General features: G+C 46.2%; 2 protein-coding genes across 2 annotated transcripts in view; both read left to right on the top strand.

Annotated features, from left to right (window-relative positions):
* Positions 1-1,195, top strand: part of NCKAP5 (NCK associated protein 5) — a gene marked incomplete at both ends in the record, with an annotated part of 941,793 nt that extends 940,598 nt beyond the window's left edge. Inside the window, one exon of the mRNA XM_079709823.1 lies at positions 914-1,195. Coding sequence (XP_079565949.1) covers positions 914-1,195 — 282 coding nt within the window. The remainder of the gene's footprint in view (positions 1-913) is intronic.
* A 3,008-nt stretch (positions 1,196-4,203) lies between these two features.
* Positions 4,204-24,399, top strand: part of LYPD1 (LY6/PLAUR domain containing 1) — a gene marked incomplete at both ends in the record, with an annotated part of 64,227 nt that continues 44,031 nt past the window's right edge. The window contains 2 exons of the mRNA XM_079710066.1: positions 4,204-4,255; positions 5,573-5,710. Coding sequence (XP_079566192.1) covers positions 4,204-4,255; positions 5,573-5,710 — 190 coding nt within the window. The remainder of the gene's footprint in view (positions 4,256-5,572; positions 5,711-24,399) is intronic.

Genomic DNA, 24,399 nt, shown 5'->3' with positions numbered 1-24,399 from the left:
ATGAAGTCCCAGAGACTACCAGTAACAGCCTATAAATATCCCTGTTTACATTGGTTTTACTAGAACCTTCTGGAGGGCGAGGTTACTCGGGTGCAGACCTGCTACGATGATGTTTAAGCCCTTGGGCCTTGAAGAAGCTACACCCTCACACCTGGGATCTCTTTCAAATAGCATAAGACCCGTAAAGGGACAAAATACACACGTGATAATGCATCTGACAAGTTTAATGTGTACTTAAATTTTATGGCAGTTTAAGGGATTGCATGTTTTTTGTTTTGGTTTTTTTTTTGCATAGAACTGTCATTTCTGGCTGAAATTCAGTCCCTATCCATATTTAGAAACAGGACAACTAATAATATTTAGTAAGAAAAGAAAGGAGCTCGAAACTTTGATTAAGAAAAATAAGGCGGGCTTCCCTGGTGGCGCAGTGGTTGAGAGTCCGCCTGCCGATGCAGGGGACACGGGTTCGTGCCCCGGTCTGGGAAGATCCCACATGCCGCGGAGCGGCTGGGCCCGTGAGCCATGGCCACTGAGCCTGTGCTCCGGAGCCTGTGCTCCGCAAGGGGAGAGGCCACAACAGTGAGAGGCCCGCCTACCGCAAAAAAAAAAAAAAAAAAAGAAAAATAAGGCACTTTACCTGAACAAATTTTAGATGGATCCATTTAAAATTAAGTGGCACTTAACTGATTTGCAAATTGGGACCTATTTATCTCAGTAAAATGATTAAAGTCTTGATTTATCCCTAAAATTGGCTTTATTATTACATTAAATTATACTAGAAGATTGTTAAAGACTTGTAGGTTCCCTGTATCCCTTTAAATTGTACTTTATACTGACAATAATTGAATATTGGATAGAATAACTTGATTTTGCAAAGAAATAGGTTTCTAATATTTTCCTCTTTTTATTGCAGAAATTGAAACAAGTTGAAGAAACAAGAGAAGATCCTGAGACTAGATTATGTAAAATTTCCCTGGAGTCATTCAATAAATACAACGGCAATACTGTGATCTTATTAGAAAAAGAGACGAACTCTCTGAACAAGGTTGAAGGACAAAGGGAAGAAAAAGAAAAAACTGAAGAGGCCTCTTTGAGTAACTCTGATAGGCCTGGGGTAGACAATTTGGAATCTTTGAGTGATTCTTTATATGATAGCTTCTCTTCCTGTGCAAGTCAGGGTTCAAATGATGTGTAAAGGACTTTTTTTCCCCTTAGTGAGCTGGAAATGGAGCACTTAAGAAACAGGGCTGGGAAGCGGGGCAGGTAGAGATGGCAACAAATAAACTATTGCAGTACCAGGGCCGACACCGTCAGATTCACAGCCAGCAGCCCACTGGAGCTTACTTCCCTGACAAGGCAATAAAGATAGACTCTACTTGCTGTGTTCCATGAGGATTCAAGGTAAACACACCCAGGATACAGAAGTCTTAATTTTGCACTTTTCTTTTGAAAAAGAAGTTGTACAGAAGTTGTAAATTTTTTTTGGAAAAGAAATTATATTTGTAGCAAAAAATAAAATTAAAAAGACAGCAATAAATTGAATCAGTGCCATGCTCTTGAAATGATGCCCAAGTCTTAGAAGTTGATAATATATTTTTGAAAAATTCCAACTCCAGTTTTTGTTCAGGTCACTGTCCTAGCCCTCAAATTGTTTGTGGGTGCACTCTGGAAACAGAAAACAGGGCCTGCCGAAAAACCAGAGGGCTCTCTCTCATCTCCACCTCATAATCTCAATTTGATAGAAACTTTAATCCCAGTGCAATTTCCAAATTGTTGCCAGAGAGATTCAGGTTCTAGTAATAAGTATAATTCTGCTTCTACTGAAAACTGTAAAGGAAGGTACTCAAGTGTGACACTGATCAGAAGCTATATGTATCAGAAACGATGTAATTCTACTTTCCCTCCCATCATTCCCTTACATCTTCTTCTACTTAGTGGTTCTCTGCAATTCTCAACATTATTTGTTCATTTTTCTCTTCTGGCTCTTTTGATTAAAACCTGGTCAATCTATAAATCAAAGTAAATTCCTGTTTGCAATGTTCACTTTGTAAAAAATAAAATGGTTGGTGCTATGAAAACTTCTTACTTTTTAATATCCTTTTTTCCTACAAAGTCTGTTTATATGTAAGGATAAATTCTATTTTAAAGGTTACCGTGTATTTTTTCTAGATGCGAACTATTTATAATTGCTTTTGTACAGGAGCTTGTAAACTAGGCATAACGAATATTTTTAGGATCTATATGGATACTTTAGTACACACTTGTTTCTTTAAAGAGTATTGTATGATCAGTGTTATTTGGTTAATTTGTGCAATTTGTTATATTTGAATTTTGTTGTCTTAAATGAAAATTATGTCATTGTCTTTCAGACTTTTTAAGATTCTTTTGTTTCATTTCTGAATAAACATCATATCACAATCGCACCCTCTGAAAGCTTAGAAGAACTTGTTCAAGGACCCTTTGGCGCAATTAGTTATCTGAATCTCACATGCGCTCCAACGACGCATTCCCCGAAGGAATAAACAGACTAATAAGCAAACTGGCCCTATTCCTCCAGAAACAGTAATTCAGCCAATTCTAAGATTCGAGTCTGCATACTAGCGAGTAATGGTCAAAGCATTTTCGTCTCCCTGAGGGGTTAACCAACTAGAAATGAGAGGAAGAGGGGTGCAAAGGGAGAGAAGGAGCCGGAGGCAGATAGGGAACGATCTCTGCAGAAGAATGACAAGAAAGTCACTGAAGCCCCTTTCCAGACCCGCTCTGCTGTTAGGATAGGGAAATAAATGATCAGCATCCCGGCCTAAGAGAGCGTCCTCCTCCTGAGAGAGGAGGCCCGAGTAGAAGGAGGTGAAGAGGGGCGAAGCTTACGAAGCCCTTTCCACCGAAATGGATGCTGCCTAGGGATTTGGGGGACAGGCGTGGGAACGTGCGGGATTGGGGGCGGAGGCTCCCAGGCGTTCCGGGCGGGCCAGCGGGCTCCCGTACCACCTGCGGCAGGGCTCGGCGGCCAGGAAGGCCAACATAGCAAGGTGGCGTTCCGGGAGTACTCCAGGTGGGTCGCCTGTACAAGAGAGGGGGGATGGGGTGGGGGGAGGTGGCGAGGGGTGTGCCAGTGCCCGAGTCCTGGGCGGGGAAGGCGCCGGTACACGAGAGGACGCCGTGAATAGAGCCGGAGGAAGCTGCCCGGCCTTTTGGACGAAGGGGATGGAGGAGAGCAGCTCTCGTCTTCACCCCAATTTGCTTTCTAGTGGGAGCTCATTCACGGGTGTCCCCGGAGCGGCCCTCTCCTAGGCTAGGCTTCCGCACCCTCCAGCGGTGCGCGCGGCACACGAACCGAGGGCCGAGCGCGCGGAGCTGGGCAGGGTCCCCGCCCACCCCGCCCACTCCGCCGCAGCTGAAGCCGATCCCCGCAACGACCCAGGGGCTTCTCGGAGGAAGAGAAGGCGCCGCGGCACCGGATACCCTAGGGAGCCTGCGAGTGTGCAACTTCGCCAGACGCACGGGAGCGCGGCCCCGCACTCCCTGCCGGGTGGACCGGACCCTGCCGCGGGCAACCCACCAGCCCCCGGGGGGCGCAGAGGAGGGGGGCAAGCGCCCCTGCAAGTAGAGGCAAGCAGTCTTCCCACCCCGCCTCCTACGTCCTGCTGACGGCGCCCGGCCGACCGCCGCGGCACCTGCTGCGCCCTCCTCCTCCCTCTTTCCCCAGTCTCCAGCCTCCCAGCCTCCGAAAACTATACTCTCCCTCTCCCCCTCGAGGCGTCCCAGTCCGGGGGACGTGCGGAGGCGGGAGAGGAGGGCCATCGGAAGGGGGTGGACACGTGAAAAGACTATCCCAGCCTTCCCCGCTCGCCACCTCCACCCCAACTCGGCAGCCGTCACGTGGTGCCTGGAGTGGGAGGTGGGGAGGAGAGGCGAGACTTTTTTGGGTGCTCCGGATCGCCAGCAGTTCCTTCAGCCTCCGTCGCCAACTCTGGAGACGCCGGGCAGTGCCCGGGAGCGCGAGCCAGAGGAGCGACGACCCGCAGCCGGGGGCCCCGGTGCGGGCGATGCGGGCGCCGCCGGCGGCACCTGCGGCTCGTCTTGGCGGCGGCAGCGCGGGCCCCAGCAGTCTCGGCAGCCACAGCCGCCGCGGCCCGGACAGCCTCCGCCGCGGTCGCCGCTTCTGATGCGCCTGCCCGCTCCCGGCCCCGCGGCTCCGGGAGGATGTGGGTCCTCGGCATCGCGGCAACTTTTTGCGGACTGTTCTTGCTTCAAGGTAAGAAGATGAAGCGGCCAGCCGTCCGGCCGGGATCGCACAGCCCGTGTACCCGCCGGCCGCTCTGCCTCCGCTGGGCGCTCACCTCCGCGCCCGTGCGGTGCAGGGGTCGCCCGGCGGGAGTTCGGCGACGCAGAGTGGTGCCCAGGGGCGCTAGATGGGAAAGTGCCCAAACCCTGCGCTGCTGGAGGAGCGGCGGGTTGGTGGGACTCGGGCTGCAGATGCCCGGGCTGCGCGGTCGAAAGAAGCAGCTGGGCTGGGGAGGAGGGAAGGTCCGAGCCGTGCAGGGTCTCGGCGAGGGAGCGGGGGCGACAGTCCTCGAACCCGCCAAGTTGTCAGGCGTCGCTAGCAACCCGTGGTAGTGGCGCCGCCGACAGGTGAGCGGCATGCTGGTCAGCCTGTGGCCCGGGCTGGCCGGGGCTGCGTAGCTGCGCTCCGAGCGCGACCGCTGTGGGTCTGGGATGGGAGGTGCGCCGGGTCCGGGGCTCGCCTGCCCGGGAGCCGGGGGCAGTTAGGTCTAGACGCGAGCTCGTAGATCCGAGCGGAGCAGTCGGGCTGGGCCGGGGAGACGTGCAGAAACGTCTGGCTCCTTCCCTCCAGTACAGGAGCGGCTCCCAGTCCAGCTCAGCAGAGCTGGGACCCGGACCGGGAGCCCTATAGCCAAACGGAGCCCTGAAAGCCGGGAAGGAAGGACTGTGGTGTCGCGGCCGGGGATGCGCGCGCGCGCACACACACACGCACAAGCACACACGCACGCACGCCCCTTGCCACACGCCGCGGCCACCCCTGCTGCTGCGGGAACCGTCCCGAAGAAAGGCGGGGGACTCGGGGCGCAGCAGCACTGAGCGCCCGGCCCTTCGTCCTCCTGGGGAGCCTCGGAGCCACAGCACAGGGGTGCCGGCTTCGACCATCAAACAAAACTGAAAAGGCGTCGGCGAAGGCAAATCGCGAACGGTGCCGACATAGTAATTAACTCATTTGTAACCAATTAATAATTAGGCAAAGCCTTCGGCGTAGGCTGGAGCCGACGCACGTCAGGTTCTCGGCTCTCGGGCGGCCTAGCCCTCCTTTTAACTTCCGTGGGGCAAGAGCCAGGTGTGGTGTCGGATGGGCTCTTTGTTTCTGGGGAGTGTGGGTCCAGGGCTCGCGGGCCAAATCCTACTTTATATCCTGCGGGACCTTCGGTGGCCGCGCCGCCCTCTACCGGCTTCAGCCGCGGCCGCCTTCCGGGGAGACCCAGGAGGGAGGGCGCCGCAGCTGGCTTCTGGGGTAGTCTCGGGGCGGCCCGGTCTGAATCCGACTGCGTCTGTCCCGCAGGCTTTGCGCTGCAAATCCAGTGCTACCAGTGTGAAGAATTCCAACTGAATAACGACTGTTCCTCCCCCGAGTTTATCGTGAATTGCACGGTGAACGTTCAAGACATGTGTCAGAAAGAAGTGATGGAGCAAAGCGCAGGTAAGAGCCCGGCAGCACCCTTCCTCCTCCCCCCTCCAGCCCGGGCTGAGGTGGGAGTGAGGGGGCTATTGCATTACAGGAAAAGGGATTGACTTTGATAGAAGGCACCCACTGGTTAGCCCAGATTTACTTTTACAGAGCTGGGAAAATGAGAAGTTCCAAGTTACTTTAATCTCATTAGAGTTAATTACCGGGGCTTCTCCCCGAGGGACTGGCGGCGGGGGGAGAGTGCATTTCAATGAGTGGCTCTCCTCCCTTTATGGACTGCCCTCAGCTCCGTCTGCTAAAAGCTGATCGGGAGACTGGAAAATGTATGGATAACCAGCTCTGCTTGGGCAACTAGACAGTAGCCTGTGAGCAGTGTCAGCCTGACATATGAAGCTAGTTGAAGTTCCCAGAGGTCAGCCCTTGAAAAATGTGTTTTGTCAAAGAGCCACGCCATATTTCCTTGAAGAACACTACAGGATCTTTATTTAATTTGAGAACTAATGCATCACATTCCAGGCACAAATTGCCAAAGATCTTTCAAGGGAATGTACTTCCCCGCCCCACAAGCTTAGCTGCTAGCGGGCTGACAGAGGGCCTGGGCATGAGGCGAAAAAAGAAAGGGGTCTTGTGAGAGAAAACCTCACTCGTTTCCTGCAGTCTTCTCACGGAGCTGGGGCTCCCCGGCCCCGCCCTGTAGTCTCATCAGAAATCAAAGTCCCCCTAAAAGTGCAACTGGAACTTTGGGGAAATGGGTGAACTGGAGTTTCAATGCCAAGGTCAGATCCATGAACATAGACTTTGCCATTGTAAGGATGTTGAAAAGATGGGTGAATGATATTCAGTGCACCCAAGTGCTGCTTCTCTTGAGTTTGCTGAACTGCGCTGCCCTGCCCATGGAGCCTGGTGAAGGGTCCAGCTTGTTAAGTGATTCCCTTACCCCGCTGGCAAATTAATGCAAGGGCTCTAGTTTTAAAGTGAGCACCTTGGGAAAGTAGTTTCTTCCCAGAGAAGGGCCTGGAAGTGCCTTGTGGCTTACCACATAGTAACCTGGGGAACAGATAGCTGGTCGCTGTGCTGTGACGTGGTGTGTGTGCAGGCAACTTTAAAGGCTCTTCTTTATAGGTCATTAACAGTCTAGGTGTGGAGTCTTTCCACCAGAATCACTCTTCTGGGAAGTCTGAAACATAATCGCTCGCAAGAATAACGTCTCAAAAAAAGCAGCATGCATTGTTTTGTCCTATGGGATTCGGACTGTTAAAAAGGCAAAACAAAACGAAGTGATGATTCTGTAGCTAAGATTGACACGCGTGGTTCCGACAGGTTGTTTCTTTCCTGCTTGTTTCATTCCTGAGAATTTTATCTGAGCAAAAATGGACGGCCCTTCTACCTGAGGAGCTCCTGTAATTTCCATCAGAATCACTTTGAACACTTTACTGTGTCTCTCAAATATCTGTAGCTTTCTTCCGGGCAGTAGTTTAGAGCCAGACAAAAATGGGGATGTGGAACATTCTCGTCGTCCTCTAGGCCACTGCTTACCTGGGTATCATATATCATAACCCGGGATATGGTTGCCACGAGGAGAGGACAAGCTGTGAACCAAATTACAAGCCAGAGGAGGTGTCTTTCTGAGAGACATTTCTGGCTCTCTAAAAGTGTACCTGAGGTGAACATTACAAACTCCATTTTCAAGGTGTGGTTTTTCGTCTAGCTTCCCCCTCTCCTCCACCACACACTGTTAAAAAAAAAGGCAGTGCTGGCCTGGTAACGCCCCTAGCTTCTCCCCACAAAGGTGTAGCGCAGAGTCCATCAGTGCCTGACCTGAAGTTGCTATTAGCTCAGTCAAGGTGGGCATCTTGTCGCCAAACCAGGTGTCTCCCGCCACATGTCCTAGGCTAGAGGGTGACAGACACCAGAGAAATAAGGCAAGCTCAATTGTGAAGCTTGAGAAACAAACAGTTGATGGGCTCAAAGGAAAAACCAGTTATTAGGGAAAGGATGCAAGCTCTGCACACGCGAAAACCAGGCATTCTTAGCCTGAATTCAATAGAAATCAGCCAAATGCACGTTTCTGTGTTTAAAGTGCGATGTTCGTGGAGGGATGGGGGCAGGAGGCGGAGTGGGCTGAAATTTCCACGGCACTTCCATTGTCATCATGTGATGGCTAGAAACCAATCAATTTAAGTGGCTATTAACCCGCCCCTTGTTGGCAGGGATGGAGAGCCAACCTCAAAACTCTGATTGTTAAGTGACCACAGCGTAGTATACTCATCACAGTAGCAACAGCTAACTCCTGTTGTGTGCCCTGTGTACCAGGCTCTTTCCCTGTGTTTTACGTGGGGGAAATTACCTGAAATCTGAGCATCCTCTTTGAGGCCCTTATTTCCCCAGGCCACTGTGGGGTTTTTTTGTGGGTTTTTTTTTCTTTTTTTTTGAGATATGCGGGCCTCTCACTGTTGTGGCCTCTCCCGTTGCGGAGCACAGGCTCCGGACGCGCAGGCTCCGCGGCCATGGCTCATGGGCCCAGCGGCTCCGTGGCATGTGGAATCTTCCTGGACCGGGGCACGAACCCGTGTCCCCTGCATCGGCAGGCAGACTCTCAACCACTGCACCACCAGGGAAGCCTGACCCACCGTGTTTAATTACACTGCAGGGTCAACTTCTCCCCTCTGGAGCAAGGAAGTCCCACCTGTTCAATGATGCTATTAGGAATCGAAGTCAGAATCGTTTGTGCTTGATCAGTAACATATACTGTTCCAAGAATTTTAGCGCTTTGGAATCGAAAGGGCTTTTGTTGCTGTTATTGTTGTTGTTTTAATTTTTTTTAAAATCATATACACTTTTCTACAAGAAAAATTACAAAAGGAGGGTTAGCAATCTTTTTTCTACTCCATCTTGTATAACCACCTCCTGAATTTCTCCTTTAACAGAGAAAGTTCACCACCTTTTGCAGCTCATACACAAAAACTAACCTACCTTTGCATAAAGATAATAAGTAAATATAACAGAAGAATCATACTTACAGGGATAAACCATAGTGGGTAGTTGATTTATAGTTAAGGGTGCACATTGGAATCGGGGACTTTTGTTCACATCCACATGTCTGGGCCCCTCCTTGAAGAGGCCAGTTTTGGAAGTCTGTGGTGTAATTGGCCATGGGTCAGCCGCCCGCAGGTGACCATGGGGTGCCCTAAATTGAGAACTGCTGGTCTGGACCAACCTTTTTGTGTTCTAGAGGAGGAAAACGAGGGCCAGAGAAATTAGATGTCTGGTCCACGTCTGTCAGCCAATGGTTACTGCCAGGCACCTGCTTCCTGGGCCAGCACCTTACACAGTAAAATATGCTGCCAGGGTTGCCTGCAAAGACAATTCAGGTAAAGTGCTAAAGACTTAGACAATTCTCACACCCACCAGTCTCACCTAATAGGCTTAGTGAACTGGGTTGAGCACACGAGCCACAGAGTGGATTTTGTAAGAACTGGAGAACCGACTGGCAGGGTTTGTAAAGTCTGAGTGCTATGAGGACTGGCATTTTTCACAGGTAGAGAAAAACCAGGGTTTTCAATGGACTAAGATTTTAATGAACCAAGCGAGTTTGACATTAAGCAGGAATGAAAGGCCTTCTCTTTCCAACAAAAGACCAGCCGTGCAATATGCCCAGGCCTTCAGACAGTCCTTTTCTGGATTAAGTCTGCAAACTCAGCTCTTAGAAATTTTCAGGCAGGTACATTTGATTTTCAGTTGCGGAGTACATTTAAAATTAACCTTTACCTATTCCCCAGAGCGGCATTCCTATTAGATGCTGAGATGATTTTCTGCTCTTCTTCCTCTTGGTCATTTATGGAGAAATAAGGCATGGGTTGTGGGGAAGAGAAGGCGTCTTTCATTGTCCTTACTAATGGATATTTAAATGTTTGCATAATGAACGACTTGTTGTCTCCAGCTCTGCACTTAGTGAGTTAGTGTCTGTGAACCAGCACCCTTGATAATGACATTTCTCTTGCTTTCGCCTGTCACCGCCCTCTGCAAAATATTTCAAATATCGATGTTCACTTCAGAATAGAAGCCCCCTGCCCGTGAATTTTAAAACCAGGGTATAAAGAACGTGAATCTGCATTTGTTTGACAGTGCAATCTTGTAATTAGAGTTTTTCCTCTTGACTAGATACAGTGAAAGGGGCATAATTTAATTTTTATAGACTAGCCAATTTCTGCCCTTAGTAAAATATAGCTCTGTCACTGAGCAAAATGTTACAGGTTCTCCTAAACCTTATTTAAAAGTTAAATGCAGTATATTGAGAGAAAGTTCATGGTCTGAATCAGTAAGCTAATCGATCTCTTCACCCATCCTTTGCAACAGGCATTAATCTATTTGTCTGTTTTGCAGTACACGTGTTCACTGATTTATATGCCATGTTGCATCTACATTATGGCTGTATAAGTAATGGCTATTTTCCTTTTGGGTTAGTTAGTTGCTCATTAAGTTGGGCAGGGATGGCTCGATGCCTTGGATAGGTTAATTTTATGCCTTATTTTCTCATGAGCTATCGAAAGATAAGGGAATAGTAAGAGAGGATCTGGGGTCTCTAATCAGTCACCCACTCTTAGCAGAAAGCAGTGGAAAGCTAACCACGGCCTATGTTCTCTTAAGGCTGTGCTCTGCTTAGTTTCACCAGGATTTACAATAACAGGCTGTAGTTTGTCTTTGGGGTGGTCCTGGCAGGAAGAAAGGCCAATTTTCCTTATCAATATTATATCAGAGTCCCTTTATACCCAGATTCTTTAAAGCACACACATATGCACACACATGGCATATATATGTATGAGTGTATATTTTTTAATTTTGCCTATATCAGTTTACACACACAAACATAATTCTTGTGAGAAAAGAAGTGAAAATATTGCATCCTCCTTTCTTGTAGCTGTTCAGATTGTACAAAGATGTTTTCTAACTTCTTTTCCCCAGGACATCTTTGTTCAGAGTACCAGTGATGTTTGTTATTTTTCTGGTGCCCGTTATCTGCTCCATATCTTTTTCTCTTACCTCTTCTCTCCTGTCATCTCCCTTCTGAACATTCTACCTGTAGCCCTTACTTTCTCATTCTCAAATCCATTTTGCATCACTGAGATGGGCTATGGACTCCACTCTAAGAATAAAGAACAAAAATGAAAAAAAATCACCATATTTTAACTTTGCCAAGGAGACTGCAACAGATTAAAAAACTTTAAAGTAAAAAAGATTCAGGTGTCAAGAAAGATATTCTCATATATTAACACCGGCCCTGCTTAAAAAGGTTTCCATGCCAACCTCAATAATGTTACGAATTACACGGGGAAAGATTCTGTGCGATGAATGTCAATATCACTACCGCCTTTCCAGTGGGACCCTGAAAGAACACCTTTCTCTCCAGAGCAAGACATTTTGCCAACCCGATTGTTCACTTAGTTCTCAAGATGCATCCATCTTTTTCGTGTGGCAGGCATAGCCGACTTCTGAGGAGGTCTTCAGAGGGTGAAGATCAAATGTCATTAGTCCCTCGGACTCTCCCGTACCTAAAGTATTTGTTTATGTTAACTTTCCAGCTGAACAAGCAGCCAGGGCTGACCTCCCATCTCCAGAGATGAAACGTTTGAAGATTGATCCAGCGTCTCCCATAACACTAATTCCTCCCACTGTGATTTCATGAAAGCTTCCATCATTGATGGTTTTCCTAATGAGTTTAAACAGAGAGGCTTCAAAGCTGGGTTTTTTCTCCCAAGTGAAAAATGAAACTAACTATGAAAACAAAACACACCGTTTCCTTTTGAACTTTGAAAAGGAAATCTGCTTCCCTTACATATTCCTGAAATAAAAAGATCTGAATATACAGCCTGCTTTCTGTCTCTCCCTCTCCGCTTCCCGCCGCCTTTCCTTCCTGCCTGCCTTCCTCTCTCCCTCCCTTTCTCTTTCTTTTTTTCTCTGATTGACTGACTTAAGTTCTCATGCCCAAACCTGGGAAAGGTTTATTTTCGCACTGTGCAGTAGTAGCCCACACCCTAACCCCTGTTGTCAGCAGTTGAATGCAAAGGGTATCCATCACCATTAGGGAGCGAACAGCCATGCTCCGGGTTTCCCAGGCTTGGTGACTTTGAAGAGGTTACTTAACATCCCAGGGGCTTAGCTTCCTCCCCTGTAATATGTAGAAACAGGCCACCTGTCGTCTTATGAGATACAGCAAGGCAGTGAGGAATGCTGTCAGTATAACCACCTTAAGGCACCAGTACTAAAGATGGAAACCTGCAGGAATGCTCACCAGGAGTTGCTTCGTTCACTCTCCACAGCTGCCTCTGAAGGCTGGCCCAGACACCTGAGCCTAAGTTACTTTACCTATTACTTCTTCATTTTTCAGACTGAAGGAGTTCTTGCATGTAACCTTTCATTCCTTATAATAGGGTCCTTATACTTAGCCTGGAAGGTTCACAGTGAGATAATATATTCACTTGATAGTTGGTGAATCTGAGATGCAGAGAGATTTAGCAATTTGCTCAGGACCACGCAGCCAGTGAGACTGGAATTCAAGTCCTTTTTCTTCCCCAGGATTTTTTCGATCGCTCTAATACCATTTCTTTTCTGTATTTTAATTACAACTTTTTTGAGATATAATTTACGTTCCATACAATGCATCCTTTTAGAGTGTATACTTGATTTGTTTTTAGTATATTCACAGAGTTGTGAATATAATCTAATTCCAGAACATTTTCATCACCCCAAAAAGAAACCCTGTAACCGTTAGCTGTCACTAATCTGGGAACCACTAATCTACTTTCTGTCCCTATGGATTTACCTATTCTGGACATTTCCTGTAAATGGAATCACAGAAAATGTGATTTGTCGTGACTGGCTTCTTTTGCTTAGGGTAATGTTTTCAAGGTGAACCCGTTTCACATCCCATCTTGAAGTGCACCTTTCCTCTTGCTTGTGCAGGGGGCTGAAGGGAAAACTCAGGCTTGACAAGTCCCTCAATTAGAGTGGGGTGGGATGAGATGGGGTAGAAGAGGGCATGGCTGTGAACCTGGAACTCCAGGGGCTAATTAGCCCGTTTGCCGAGTTGAACTAAAAACCTGTGCCAAGAGCAAGCTGTCCCAGGGAGCCGTGGGGCAAAGGACCCAGCACTGGGCTTCCCATCCATCGCCTCCCTATCCATTGCCGTCTGTTAATCTGCTTTTCCCTGAGGGGACCTTGAATTAGTTTGTTAGCCACAAGAATCCTCAGGCATCTCGGGTGGGCTATTCCTGATGCCAGAAGCTCTGATCAGTGATCCCAGCTGCCCATCCCGACATCTGGCCTCACCCATAGACCATAGCCCTCAAGCATCCTGCACCTCTTAGGCTAGAAGAGATCTTCATTTATCATTTCACAGATGAGAAGACTGTAGTTTTCTTTCCTGAGGGCTTAAACATCTTGATGAGTCCATTTCCCTTTCTTCCCTTGTGAAGGCTTGAGGGTTGAGCAGGTTAAGAAGTATTCTGAGGAGAGATTGTAGTTAAGGAGATGAGATTCTGGTGTGATTTGATCATCTACAAGGAATAGTCAGTAAACATGTGCAAATCTAGTCTTTTTTTTTTTTTTTTTTTTTTTTTGGTATGCGGGCCTCTCACTGTTGTGGCCTCTCCCGTTGTGGAGCACAGGCTCCGGACGTGCAGGCTCAGCGGCCATGGCTCACGGGCCAAGCCGCTCTGCGGCATGTGGGATCTTCCTGGACCGGGGCATGAACCCGTGTCCCCTTTATCGGCAGGCGGACTCTCAACCACTGCGCCACCAGGGAAGCCCCGCAAATCTAGTCTTTTTCTCCCAAACCAAGTCACTGATTAGAGTCTTTATGTAGGCACAGCTGTTCACTCCTTCAGAAGGTATAAGTTTCTTTTCTTTTCTTTCCGTCTCAAAGACTAAGCTGAATTCTTCTTTGCCTTGTGGTGCAAGTGATTGTATTTTGGGGGAAGAGAATTGCTGGTAGAGGACAATGTTTCCTCCCCTGGGCATTCCACAAAAGGCCATATCTGTAAAGTAGGAGCTTCAATCAAACCTGTGATGAATCATCCTGTGAATAAACAAAAGAATGATGATATATGTCACTAATTCCTTCTGTCCGTGGTAGACTTGGGGCTGTGGCTCTGTTGTGATTCAGGAACCATTTTCACAAGCCAAAACTATACCCCATGTTCCCTTATTAATAAATTACTTCCAGCCTTCTGATTGCCTTCAACGGTCCAAAGCAAAACAGCAGATGAACTGAATTAAGTGCTTTCGATAAGGTGAAACCATAAAAAGTTTGTAATAAATTGCTTTTTTTTCAACAATGCCTTTACATAGAATAAAGCAGGGATAGTTCGCACCGCTGATTCCCAGCTTTCTGACTTTGCAATAAACCAGGAGAGGGATCCAGATGCAAAAGTGATTGAAGTGTTGCATTATTCTAAGGAAGTTGTGATGCTTGGTCCAGGGCATTTCATTTCTCACTGGACATGGACAATAGCTTTTGATGTTTTTCTATTTCTTGGACTTGGTGAGAGCGGATCGGTGGAGACAGCGCCGGGGGCGGGTGATACCCGGAGAGGCTCTCAGCGTGCTGTACGCGCTGTGAATTTGAATGTGCAGAGCGGCTTCGGATGCCCTGCACTGAGGCTGCTTCAAAGAGCACCCGGAGTGATGCTGGGTGATGGGTGTTGTGCACTGTTTCGTTGCTTACGCAAAATCTGGCAAACCACTCAGGGCTCCGGCAACTTCAGAGATAACAAGAGGCTAGGCAGGTGGATGCGTGTTCCACCCGGTGAGGACATCCAAATGGATCTCGGCTTCAAAGCCAGCCGTGAGATAATCTTTCGAGAATTTCCCTGGCTTCAGAGAGAAAGGCCGCGAGTGGGTGGGACCGCACCTGGAGAGGGAAGAGTTCGCTGACTTTCTTTAAAGAGGCCAAACATCATTCTACTCAACCTGTCACTGGCTGTTGGAAGGGAAAAAAGAAGAAAGCAGGTCAGAAGCAGCTCTACATAAGAGTGGTTTAAGATCCAGAGAGGCTAAACCATCCGTGTAAAACCTGGGTCCGTGTGTAAAAGCCATCCGGGGGCCCTGCTTACCTGTGCTTCTGGAATTGACCTTCCCTGGTGTCGGCGATGACAGGAGAATGACAGAGGGATGCTCTGACAATTTTATTTTTGTTCAGTGTCCTCCAGCCAGCAGTTTGCCTGGCGCAGGGTCCTTTAGTATTTTAGAGCATCTTTTCCTAATCGAATTGAATTGTAGCTTCATTCACTTGTGTCTATTCCCGGTGTTCATTTCTGTGCCCGGGGCTCCTGAAAGCACACTGTGCCTGCCTCCCTCTTCCTTTGTCTCTCTCGGTCTCTCGCTGTTTCTCTGTTTCTCCCCCTCCGTCCCTATCTCTCTTTCACACACATATACTTACACTCACTCACTGCTAGGCAGACATCCCATAGATATTTGCTGAATGAGTATGCTTGAAAAATCAAGTGTCAAGCTAAAATAAATAGGTTTATCTGTTGGTATTTTAAAAATATTATATCGAAAATGAGGGCGCTTAAATCTCTATCATAAGAGGAAACAAAAATAAGTTGAATATACTTTTTGCTTTTTCGTTAAACTGGAGTCTACTAATGCCTGTTTATGTCATTTAAGGAACAACTCTGAAGTGTAAGCCACCCCAGTTTTTCCAGTAGGTCAGCTTTTAAGGATGTGCTTTGAATAGGAGTGTTTTCTGGAAACACACGCACCCCCTGCTTCTGCAGTATTCCACTAACTTGGTAGTCAAGCTGAGAACAGGTCACCACCCAGCCAGTTCTATCAGCTGGAACTCTGTTGCATTGAGATCTGCCTTTGTCATGAACTCCCTTAGGAAGAAAACCAGTCCCTCCATATGCAGACATATTCCCTCAACAAATCTCTGTTCCCTCTCCCCAGGCCTCTCCCGCACAGGAGACGCAAGTTTCAAATACAAATGGATAGGTCCCACGAGACAGAGGCAATCTAGACTTTCAGCTGGGGGATGTACTTCTAAACCATTTGGTTTTGGAAAATTAAACCACAGAGAGAAGCAAAAAAAAGAGACTGTTTTATGTTTTTGTTCTCCCATGATCTGTCTTGCACTTAACAGTGTTTCACTAGCCTCTAAGAATCCAAGTAATTGCTTGTATTCTTGCCCCGTTTATTGAATATCATTAATACCATTGTCATAAAACCTGGATGTCATTCTTATGTTGAAGCTCGAAGAAGTTCTGGCTGCAGTAGCTTCAGGCATCAAGAAGCATTTAGGTCTGTTCCCCTCATTGGTTTACGGGACATAGTTTCAAAAGAGAACCAGCCATTGCTGCTGCCAGGTTCCTTTATGTTCTTACCTCCACTCTGGACCTCACTTTCCGTATCACTTAGGAATGTCTTTAGGGGCTTCCCTGGTGGCACAGTGGTTGAGAGTCCGCCTGCCGATGCAGGGGACACGGGTTCGTGCCCCGGTCCAGGAGGATCCCACATGCGGCGGAGCGGCTGGGCCCGTGAGCCATGGCTGCTGAGCCTGCGCGTCCGGAGCCTGTGCTCCGCAACGGGAGAGGCCACAACAGTGAGAGGCCTGTGTACCGCAAAAAAAAAAAAAAAGAATGTCTTTAGTGGCAAGTAATGGAGACTTGAGCCTTAAAGGCCTGTCCTGTTTACCTAACAAGATGATCCAGAAGAAGGATGTCCTGGGGTTGCTTCCACAACTCAGTGAAGTCATCAGAGACCCAGGTTTTCTCCATTTTCCTAAGCATTGGCTTTTTGTCCTGAGGCCAATTGCCTCTTGGTCACAAGGTGGCTGCTTATATTCAATTAAAGGGAAGGGATGGCACCAAGGAGCTTTTCTCTCCAGCTTTTCCTTTTAACAAGACAACAAAATCTCTCCCAAAGTCCCCCCAAGAGACTTCTCCTTATCTTTCATTGATCAGAATGTTGTCTCATGGCCACTGTTTGCTGTAAGGAAGAAAGCAGGGGATGGCTATTGGGTGGCCGACTGTCAGTGTCTGCCACATCACCTTTGGAGAAGTCCTTGCACAAAACTGGAGAGAATCAAGCATAGTGCTTCCAGGCCCCCTGGAGAAAGAACAGGGGTGATTTCCTCGCCTGAACATCACCCGCTCTTTTGCGTAAAACACACACTGAAGTGCATCGTCAGAGGACCTCCATCATGAATCAATGTCACATTTTTCTCTTTTGGCCGTGCTGTGGGGCATGCAGGAGCTTAGTTCCCAGACCAGGGATCGAACCTGCGCCCCCTGCCGTGGAAGCGTGGAGTCCTAACCACTGGACCACAGGGAATTTCCCACCTGTCACATTTTGGAAAGGGAAAGCGGTACATACGCTAGCAAGTGACGTCCGACGTTTAGTTCAAGATGTAGGTGACGTTTCAGAATTTTGGTTCACTGAATGATGAGATGCAAGAGTATAACTAAATTTTAGTGTGAGGATATTTTCTACAGGAGAGAATGATGCGTCGTGGCGACAAATACAAGGGTGCCCTGAGTTAAATGATTCAACGTTCTCGGCTCATCCCATCTGGAGCCATTATGCCACCGAGGACTCTGTTGTCCCTAATTTGGGTAAATTTGTGTGCAAGAAACTGATTATTCATCTTTGGGCCCCGTGATGTTAACTTTGCCATTTTGGACCAATAATCAGAAGGCCTTCAAGGTTAAAAATGTAAGAGCATTGGGCTTCCCTGGTGGTACAGTGGTTGAGAGTCCGCCTGCCGATGCAGGGGACACGGGTTCGTGCCCCGGTCCGGGATGATCTCACATGCTGTGGAGTGGCTGGGCCCGTGAGCCATGGCCGCTGAACCTGTGTGTCTGGAGCCTGTGCTCCGCAACGGGAGAGGCCACGACAGTGAGAGGCCCGTGAACCACACACACACATACACACACAAAAAAAAATGTAAGAGCACGGTTTCATAAATCACTGAAGGGCACTGTTAATAGTGAGATAATAAGTCATAAATATCTGTTCCCTCAGTCCCCCACGGCAAACTGGGGAACAAAGACACCAGCTGAGGAAAAAGCAAGTGTCTGTGCAGAAACCTTCCTGGCTCAGAAAGTTATAAATGAGCAGAGAAGTCCACATCTGATGTGAAACTCAAGTAAAACTAACAGTTGGCCTCGTACATTATGGGCGGGTGCTTTGCTTGCTATAATTAAGGTGGCGTCAGTGGTTAACAGCCTTGAAAATTAAACTCAACAACAAAAACTTTTGAAAGGGGTAAAATCAAAACCTTCTGAATAATGAAGTTAACACCTCCCTGTTATGAGGAAAGAGAATGTTCTTGAGGTATCTTGTTTCATGTCTGTGTTCTTGATGCTGTGGCCATTGTTTGAACAGACACGTTTGTTTTTACCCATAGGGGTCAGTGGGGTGCCTTTGCGTTACCCTCAATTACTGGTTCCACCAACTAGGCCAGGCTGGGTGGACGGCTCGGCGTCAGTACTCAGGTGCAATTCAGACCTTGGCGCCTCCCTTGTTATTTGGCCCTTTAAAAAATGTTAGTGGGCTTCCCTGGTGGTGCAGTGGTTGGGAGTCTGCCTGCCGATGCAGGGGACACGGGTTCGTGCCCCGGTCCGGGAAGATCCCACATGCCGCGGAGTGGCTGGGCCCGTGAGCCATGGCCGCTGAGCCTGTGCATCCGGAGCCTGTACTCTGCAACGGGAGAGGCCACAACAGTGGGAGGCCTGCGTACCGCAAAAAAAAAAAAAAAAATGTTAGCATTCTTGTTTGCGTCCTGTGGCCATCTGCAGCTCCAGTGGATGGGGCATCTTTGGCTTTTAAAATATTCACATCCACAGCAAAGGAAAAGTACTTAAGGAGCCAGAACACAGAATTGTCCAGGAAAAAACTACCTCCAGGTCTTCTCCTCCTTTTATGTCTGATGAACGGTGCCCATCGTGGCAGTAACGAGGCACAAGTACGTATAGATAAGCTTCTTCTTCCCGAAATGTCCTCATTAGAATGCAGACACTATCAAAGTTCCTCACACGGTGTTCTTTAAGAGAGAAAAAAAAAATACTTGGGAACAAATTGAAGATTTTTTTTCTCCCAGTTTCTTTCAAAACTCACTGAAAATGCATATAGTTCATTCCGGTTACCCATTTCCAAGCATTTTTCTTTGAGGAGCTGTTCGTAGTCCTGCATGGAATAGTTACTGTAGTGTAATCATAACTCCGCTGCAGTAAGTGCTGGTGATTTCTCGAGTAGAGGAAGATTAGTCTTACTCCCAGAGGGGCATTCACACAAGTAGCAGTTTGCCATCGAAGTTCGACTTTGGAACTAAATTATACACCATGGGGTGAAAAGTAATGGACTATTAAAAGCTCTCTTTAGGAATTTCCATCTATGTGCCAGCAAAGAGAGCAGAGAAAAAGATACATGCATGATAGTCCATAAAGAAGAGAGGATGCATGCTTTATGTTTCTCTTTTAATTGACCGTTGGGGCAGAGACTAAGGTGAGAAAACTAGGAAAATAACTTACATGTTTAAAAAGCATGCTTATAACAAGTAGATCATGGTGGAACTGTACTCCCACAATCTCTGGGGAGACCCAAGGTTGCTTGTATACCTGCGTTTGGGGGAAGAGGGTGCACAATACTCCAGGCCCTCCTCCTGCCCTGACTCAGCTCAACCCACTGAGCAAAAACAATGTTAAGGGCTTCCCTGGTGGCGCAGTGGTTGAGAATCTGCCTGCCAATGCAGGGGACACGGGTTCGAGCCCTGGTCTGGGAGGATCCCACATGCCACGGAGTGGCTGGGCCCGTGAGCCACAATTACTGAGCCTGTGCATCTGGAGCCTGTGCTCCGCAACTAGAGAGGCCGCGATAGTGAGAGGCCCGCGCACTGTGATGAAGAGTGGCCCCCGCTTGCCACAGCTAGAGAAAGCCCTCGCACAGAAACGAAGACCCAACACGGCAAAAATAAATAACTTAATAAACTCCTACCCCCAACATTTTCTTTAAAAAAAAGTTAAATGGTTTTTGTTTCTGATTCTCCAAGTCCAGAGGCTATTGGAGCAGAAGATGAGTTGGAAAATGCTTCCCAGTCCTGCAGACGATCACTGCGGAATCAAGTTCTAGGCCACTGTGCAAACTGGGTCAAATAGAACCTGGTGGGGTTTAGAGGGTACCCAGTGGTTATCAGCCACCTTTCTTACCCAGGTTCTGAGCAAAGTGAGAAATAAAACAAGGAACAAGACACATGAGGCCCAAAAGATCACCATTGTTACTAAGAAAGACTAGGTTGGAGGGAATAGCTTTGGGGTGAAAGTCAAACAGTTTTCCAAATTAGCATCTTCAAATTAGCTGGTTTACCCCGTCCAAACAAAGCCAGAGAAGGACGTGTCTTGCCCCGGAGAGCAGGGCGGACCACCTGTTTGCTCTGAGCCACTCACTGTCAAGAAAGATAAGGAAGGGGATGAACAGCATGTGCTACCAATCAGATATGTCATTCCACCTCCCTTGGGGAAGAGGGAATAGAGGTCTAGAGAGGCCAGGAGTTGCGCTCATTGAGGGAACATTGGAAGAGGGGGAAAGCCATTCCCCCAGTGATCTTCCCTCAAGCCCATCACACTGAAAAATAGTCATTTCCAGAGCCCCCAAGGCCTTTGAGGCACGAAGGAAGTCATTACATAGCACAGATGTTTGGGGCTACCATCTGTCACCTCTACAGACATACATACGTTATTGGTCATCAGCATGCGCGGTGGTCAGTCACGTTTCACTGAAGCATTTATTTGGGTGGAACATAGAAGAATGATATAGACGTGTCCCTCACCCAATACCAGCGTCTTTTATGAAAATTTTTTATTTTGAAATAATTTGAGACTTGCAGACAAGCTGCCAAAATAGTAGAGAGTTTCTGTGTACCCTTCACCCAGCTTCTGCTAATGTTAATAACGAGCATCACCATAGTACAATGGTCAAAACTAAGAAATGAACATTGGTGCCATCCTGTTAATTCAACCATGGTTTGTATTTGGATTTCCCACGTGTTTCCTTTTTCTACTCCCGGATCCTCTCCAGGACCCTACATTGCATTTCATGGTCATGTCTCCTCCTCTGATCTCAGTTACCAGTTCCTCACTCTTTTCTTGTCTTTTGTGATCTTAACACTTTTCATTTTTATTGAAGTACAGTTGATTTACCATATTGTGTTAGTCTCAGGTATACAACCAAGTGATTCCATTATACATATATGTATGTATATATCTGTATTCTTTTTTTCAAATCTTTTCCTTTATACTTTATTACAAGATATTGAATATAGTTCCCTGTGCTGTGCAGTAAATCCTTGTTGTTTATATATAGTAATGTGCATTTGTTAATCCCACGCTCCCAATTTATTCCTCTTTCCTTCCCCTTTGATAACCATGACTTTGTTTTCTATGCCTGTGAGTCTGTTTCTGTGTTGTAAATAAGTTCATTGGTACTGTATTTTAGATTCCACGTATAAGTGATATCATATGATACTTGTCTTTCTCTGTCTGACTTACTTCACTTAGTATGATAATCTCTAGGTCCATCCATGCAAATAATAATGCAAATGGCATTATTTCATTCTTCTTAATGGCTGTGTAATAGTCCATCATGTATATGTATAGATATACATATAGACACACACACATATATGCACATATATACATATATATATATACCACATCTTCTCTTTTTTTAACATATATATACATTGTTTTTTAATATTCTTGTTCATTATGGTTTATCATAGGATATTGAATATAGTTCCCAGTGCTATACAGTAGGACCTTGTTGTTTATCCGTTCTATATATAATAGTTTGTATCTGCTCATCCCAACCCCCTCCCCCTTGGCAACCACAAATCTGTTCTCTATGTCCGTGTTTCTGTTTCATAGATAGGTTCATTTGTGTCATATTTTAGATTCCACATATAAGTGTTATCATATGGTATTTGTCTTTCTCTTTCTGACTTACATAGTATGATAATCTCTAGTTGCATCCATGTTGCTGCAAATGGCATTATTTTGTTCCTTTTTTATGGCTGAGTAGTATTCCATTGTGTATATATACCACATCTTTATCCATTCATCTGTCCATGGACATTTAGGTTGTTTCCATGTCTTGGCTATTGTGAATAGTGCTGCTGTGAACATAGGGGTTCATGTGTCTTTTTGAATTATAGTTTTATCTGGATATATGCCCAGGAGTGGGATTGATGAATCATATGGCAATTCTATTTTTAGTTTCTGAGGAACCTCCATACCTTTTTCCACAGTGGCTGCACCAACTTACATTCCCACCAACAGTGTAGGAGAGTTCCCTTCTCTCCACCCCTTCTCCAGCATTAGTTATTTGTAGACTTTTTTTTTTTTTTTTTTTGCTGTACACAGGCCTCTCACTGTTGTGGCTTCTCCCGTTGCAGAGCACAGGCTCCGGTCGTGCAGGCTCAGCAGCCATGGCTCATGGGCCCAGCCACTCCGTGGCATGTGGGATCTTCCCAGACCAGGGCACGAACCCATGTCCCCTGCATCGGCAGGCGGACTCTCAACCACTGCACCACCAGGGAAGCCCTGTTGTTTGTAGACTTTTTAATGATGGCCATTCTGACTGGTGTGAGGTGGTACCTCACTGTAATTTTGATTTGCAGTTCTCTTATAATTAGCAATGTTGAGCATCTTTTCCTATTCCTATTGGTGCCTATTCACCATATATATTTCTTCTTTGGAGAAATGTCTTTTTAGGCCTTCTGCTTTTTCAGTTGGGTTGTTGTTGTTGAGTTGTATGAGCTGTTTATATATTTTGGAAATTAAGCCCTTGTCAGTTGCATCATTTGCAAATATTTTCTCCCATTCTGTAGGTTGTCTTTTCTTTTTGTTTATGGTTTCTTCTGCTGTGCAACAGCCTGTAAGTTTGATTAGGTCCCATTTGTTTATTTTTGATTTTATTTCTATTGCTTTGGGAGACTGACCTAAGAAAACATTGGTACAATTGGTACAAATCAGAGAATGTTTTGCCTGTGATCTCTTCTAGGAGTTTTATGGTGTCATGTCTTATGTTTAAGTCTTTAAGCCATTTTGAGTTTATTTTTCTGTATGGTGAGAGGGTGTGTTCTAACTCCACTGATTTACATGTGGCCGTCCAACTTACCTAACATCACTTGCTGAAGAGACTACCTTTTTCCCAATGTATATTCTTGCCTCCTTTGTTGAAGATTAATTGACCATAGCTCTGTGGGTTTATTTCTGGGCTCTCTATTCTGTTCCATTGATCCATATGTCTGTTTTTGTGCTGGTACCATGCTCTTTTGATTACCGTAGCTTTGTAGTATTGTCTGAAGTCTGGGAGGGTTATTCCTCCTGCTTTGTTCCTTTACTTCAGGATTGCTTTGGCAATTCTGGGTCTTTTGTGGTTCCATATGAATTTTGGGATTATCTGTTCTAGTTCTGTAAAAAATGTCATGGGTAATTTGGTAGGGATTGCATTAAATCTGTAGATTGCTTTGCATAGTATGGTCATTTTAACAATATTAATTCTTCAAATCCAAGAGCATGGGATATCTTTCCATTTCATTGAATCATATTCATTTTCCTTTATTAATGGTTTACAGTTCTCAGCATATAAGCCTTTCACCTCCTTGGTCAGGTTTATTCCTAAGTATTTTGTTTTTAGGGGTGCAATTTCAAAAGGTTTTTTTTTTTTTATCTTCCCTTTCTGATATTTCATTGTTGTTGTAAAGAAATGCAACCAATTTCTGTATGTTAAGCTTGTATCCTGCTACCTTGCTGAATTCATTTATCAGTTCTAGTAGTTTTTGTGTGGAGTCTTTAGGGTTTCATATCATCTGATAAGGTATCATATCATCTGCATATTATGACAATTTTACCTCTTCCCTTCCAATTTGGATACTTCTTATTTCTTTTTCTTGTCTGACTGCTGTGGCTAGGACTTCCAATACTATGCTGAATAGAAGAGATGAGAGTGGTCATCCTTGTCTTGTTCCAGATTTAATTTAATTAATTAATTTACTTATTTATTTATTTATTGGCCATGCCACATGCAGGATCTTAGTCCCCCAATCAGGGATTGAACCCATGCCCCCTGCAGTGGAAGTATGGAGTCTTAACCACTGGACTACCAGGGAAGGCCCTTGTTCCAGATTTTAGCAGGAAGCCTTTCAGCTTTTCACCATTGAGTATTATATTGACTGTGGGTTTATCATAAATAGCTTCTATTATATTGAGATATGTTCCCTCTATACCCACTTTGGTAAGAGGTTTTATCATGAATGGATGTTGAATTTTGTCCAATGCTTTCTCTGCATCTATTGAGATGATCATGTGGTTTTTGTCTTTTCTTTTGTTTATGTGGTGTATCACATCGATTAGCATATGTTGAACCATCGTTGTGAACTTGGGATAAATCTCACTTGGTCGTGGTGTGTGATCTTTTTATGTGTCATTGGATTCAGATTGCTAATATTTTGTTGAGAATTTTTTGCATCTAAATTCATCAAAGATGTTGGCCTGTGATTTTCCTTTTTGGTGGTGTCTTTGTCTGGTTTTGGTATCAGGGTGATGGTGACCTTGTAGAATGAGCTTCGGTAATGTTCCTTCCTCTGCACTTTTTTGGAAGAGTTTCAGGAGGATAGGTCTTAACTCTTCTCTAGATGTTTGATA

Source organism: Hyperoodon ampullatus, assembly GCF_949752795.1.
Source record: "Hyperoodon ampullatus genome assembly, chromosome: 8".
NCBI lineage: Eukaryota > Metazoa > Chordata > Mammalia > Artiodactyla > Ziphiidae > Hyperoodon > Hyperoodon ampullatus.
The sequence above is the reverse complement of the archived record's forward strand: the minus strand, read 5'-3'. Positions and strand labels throughout refer to the sequence as shown.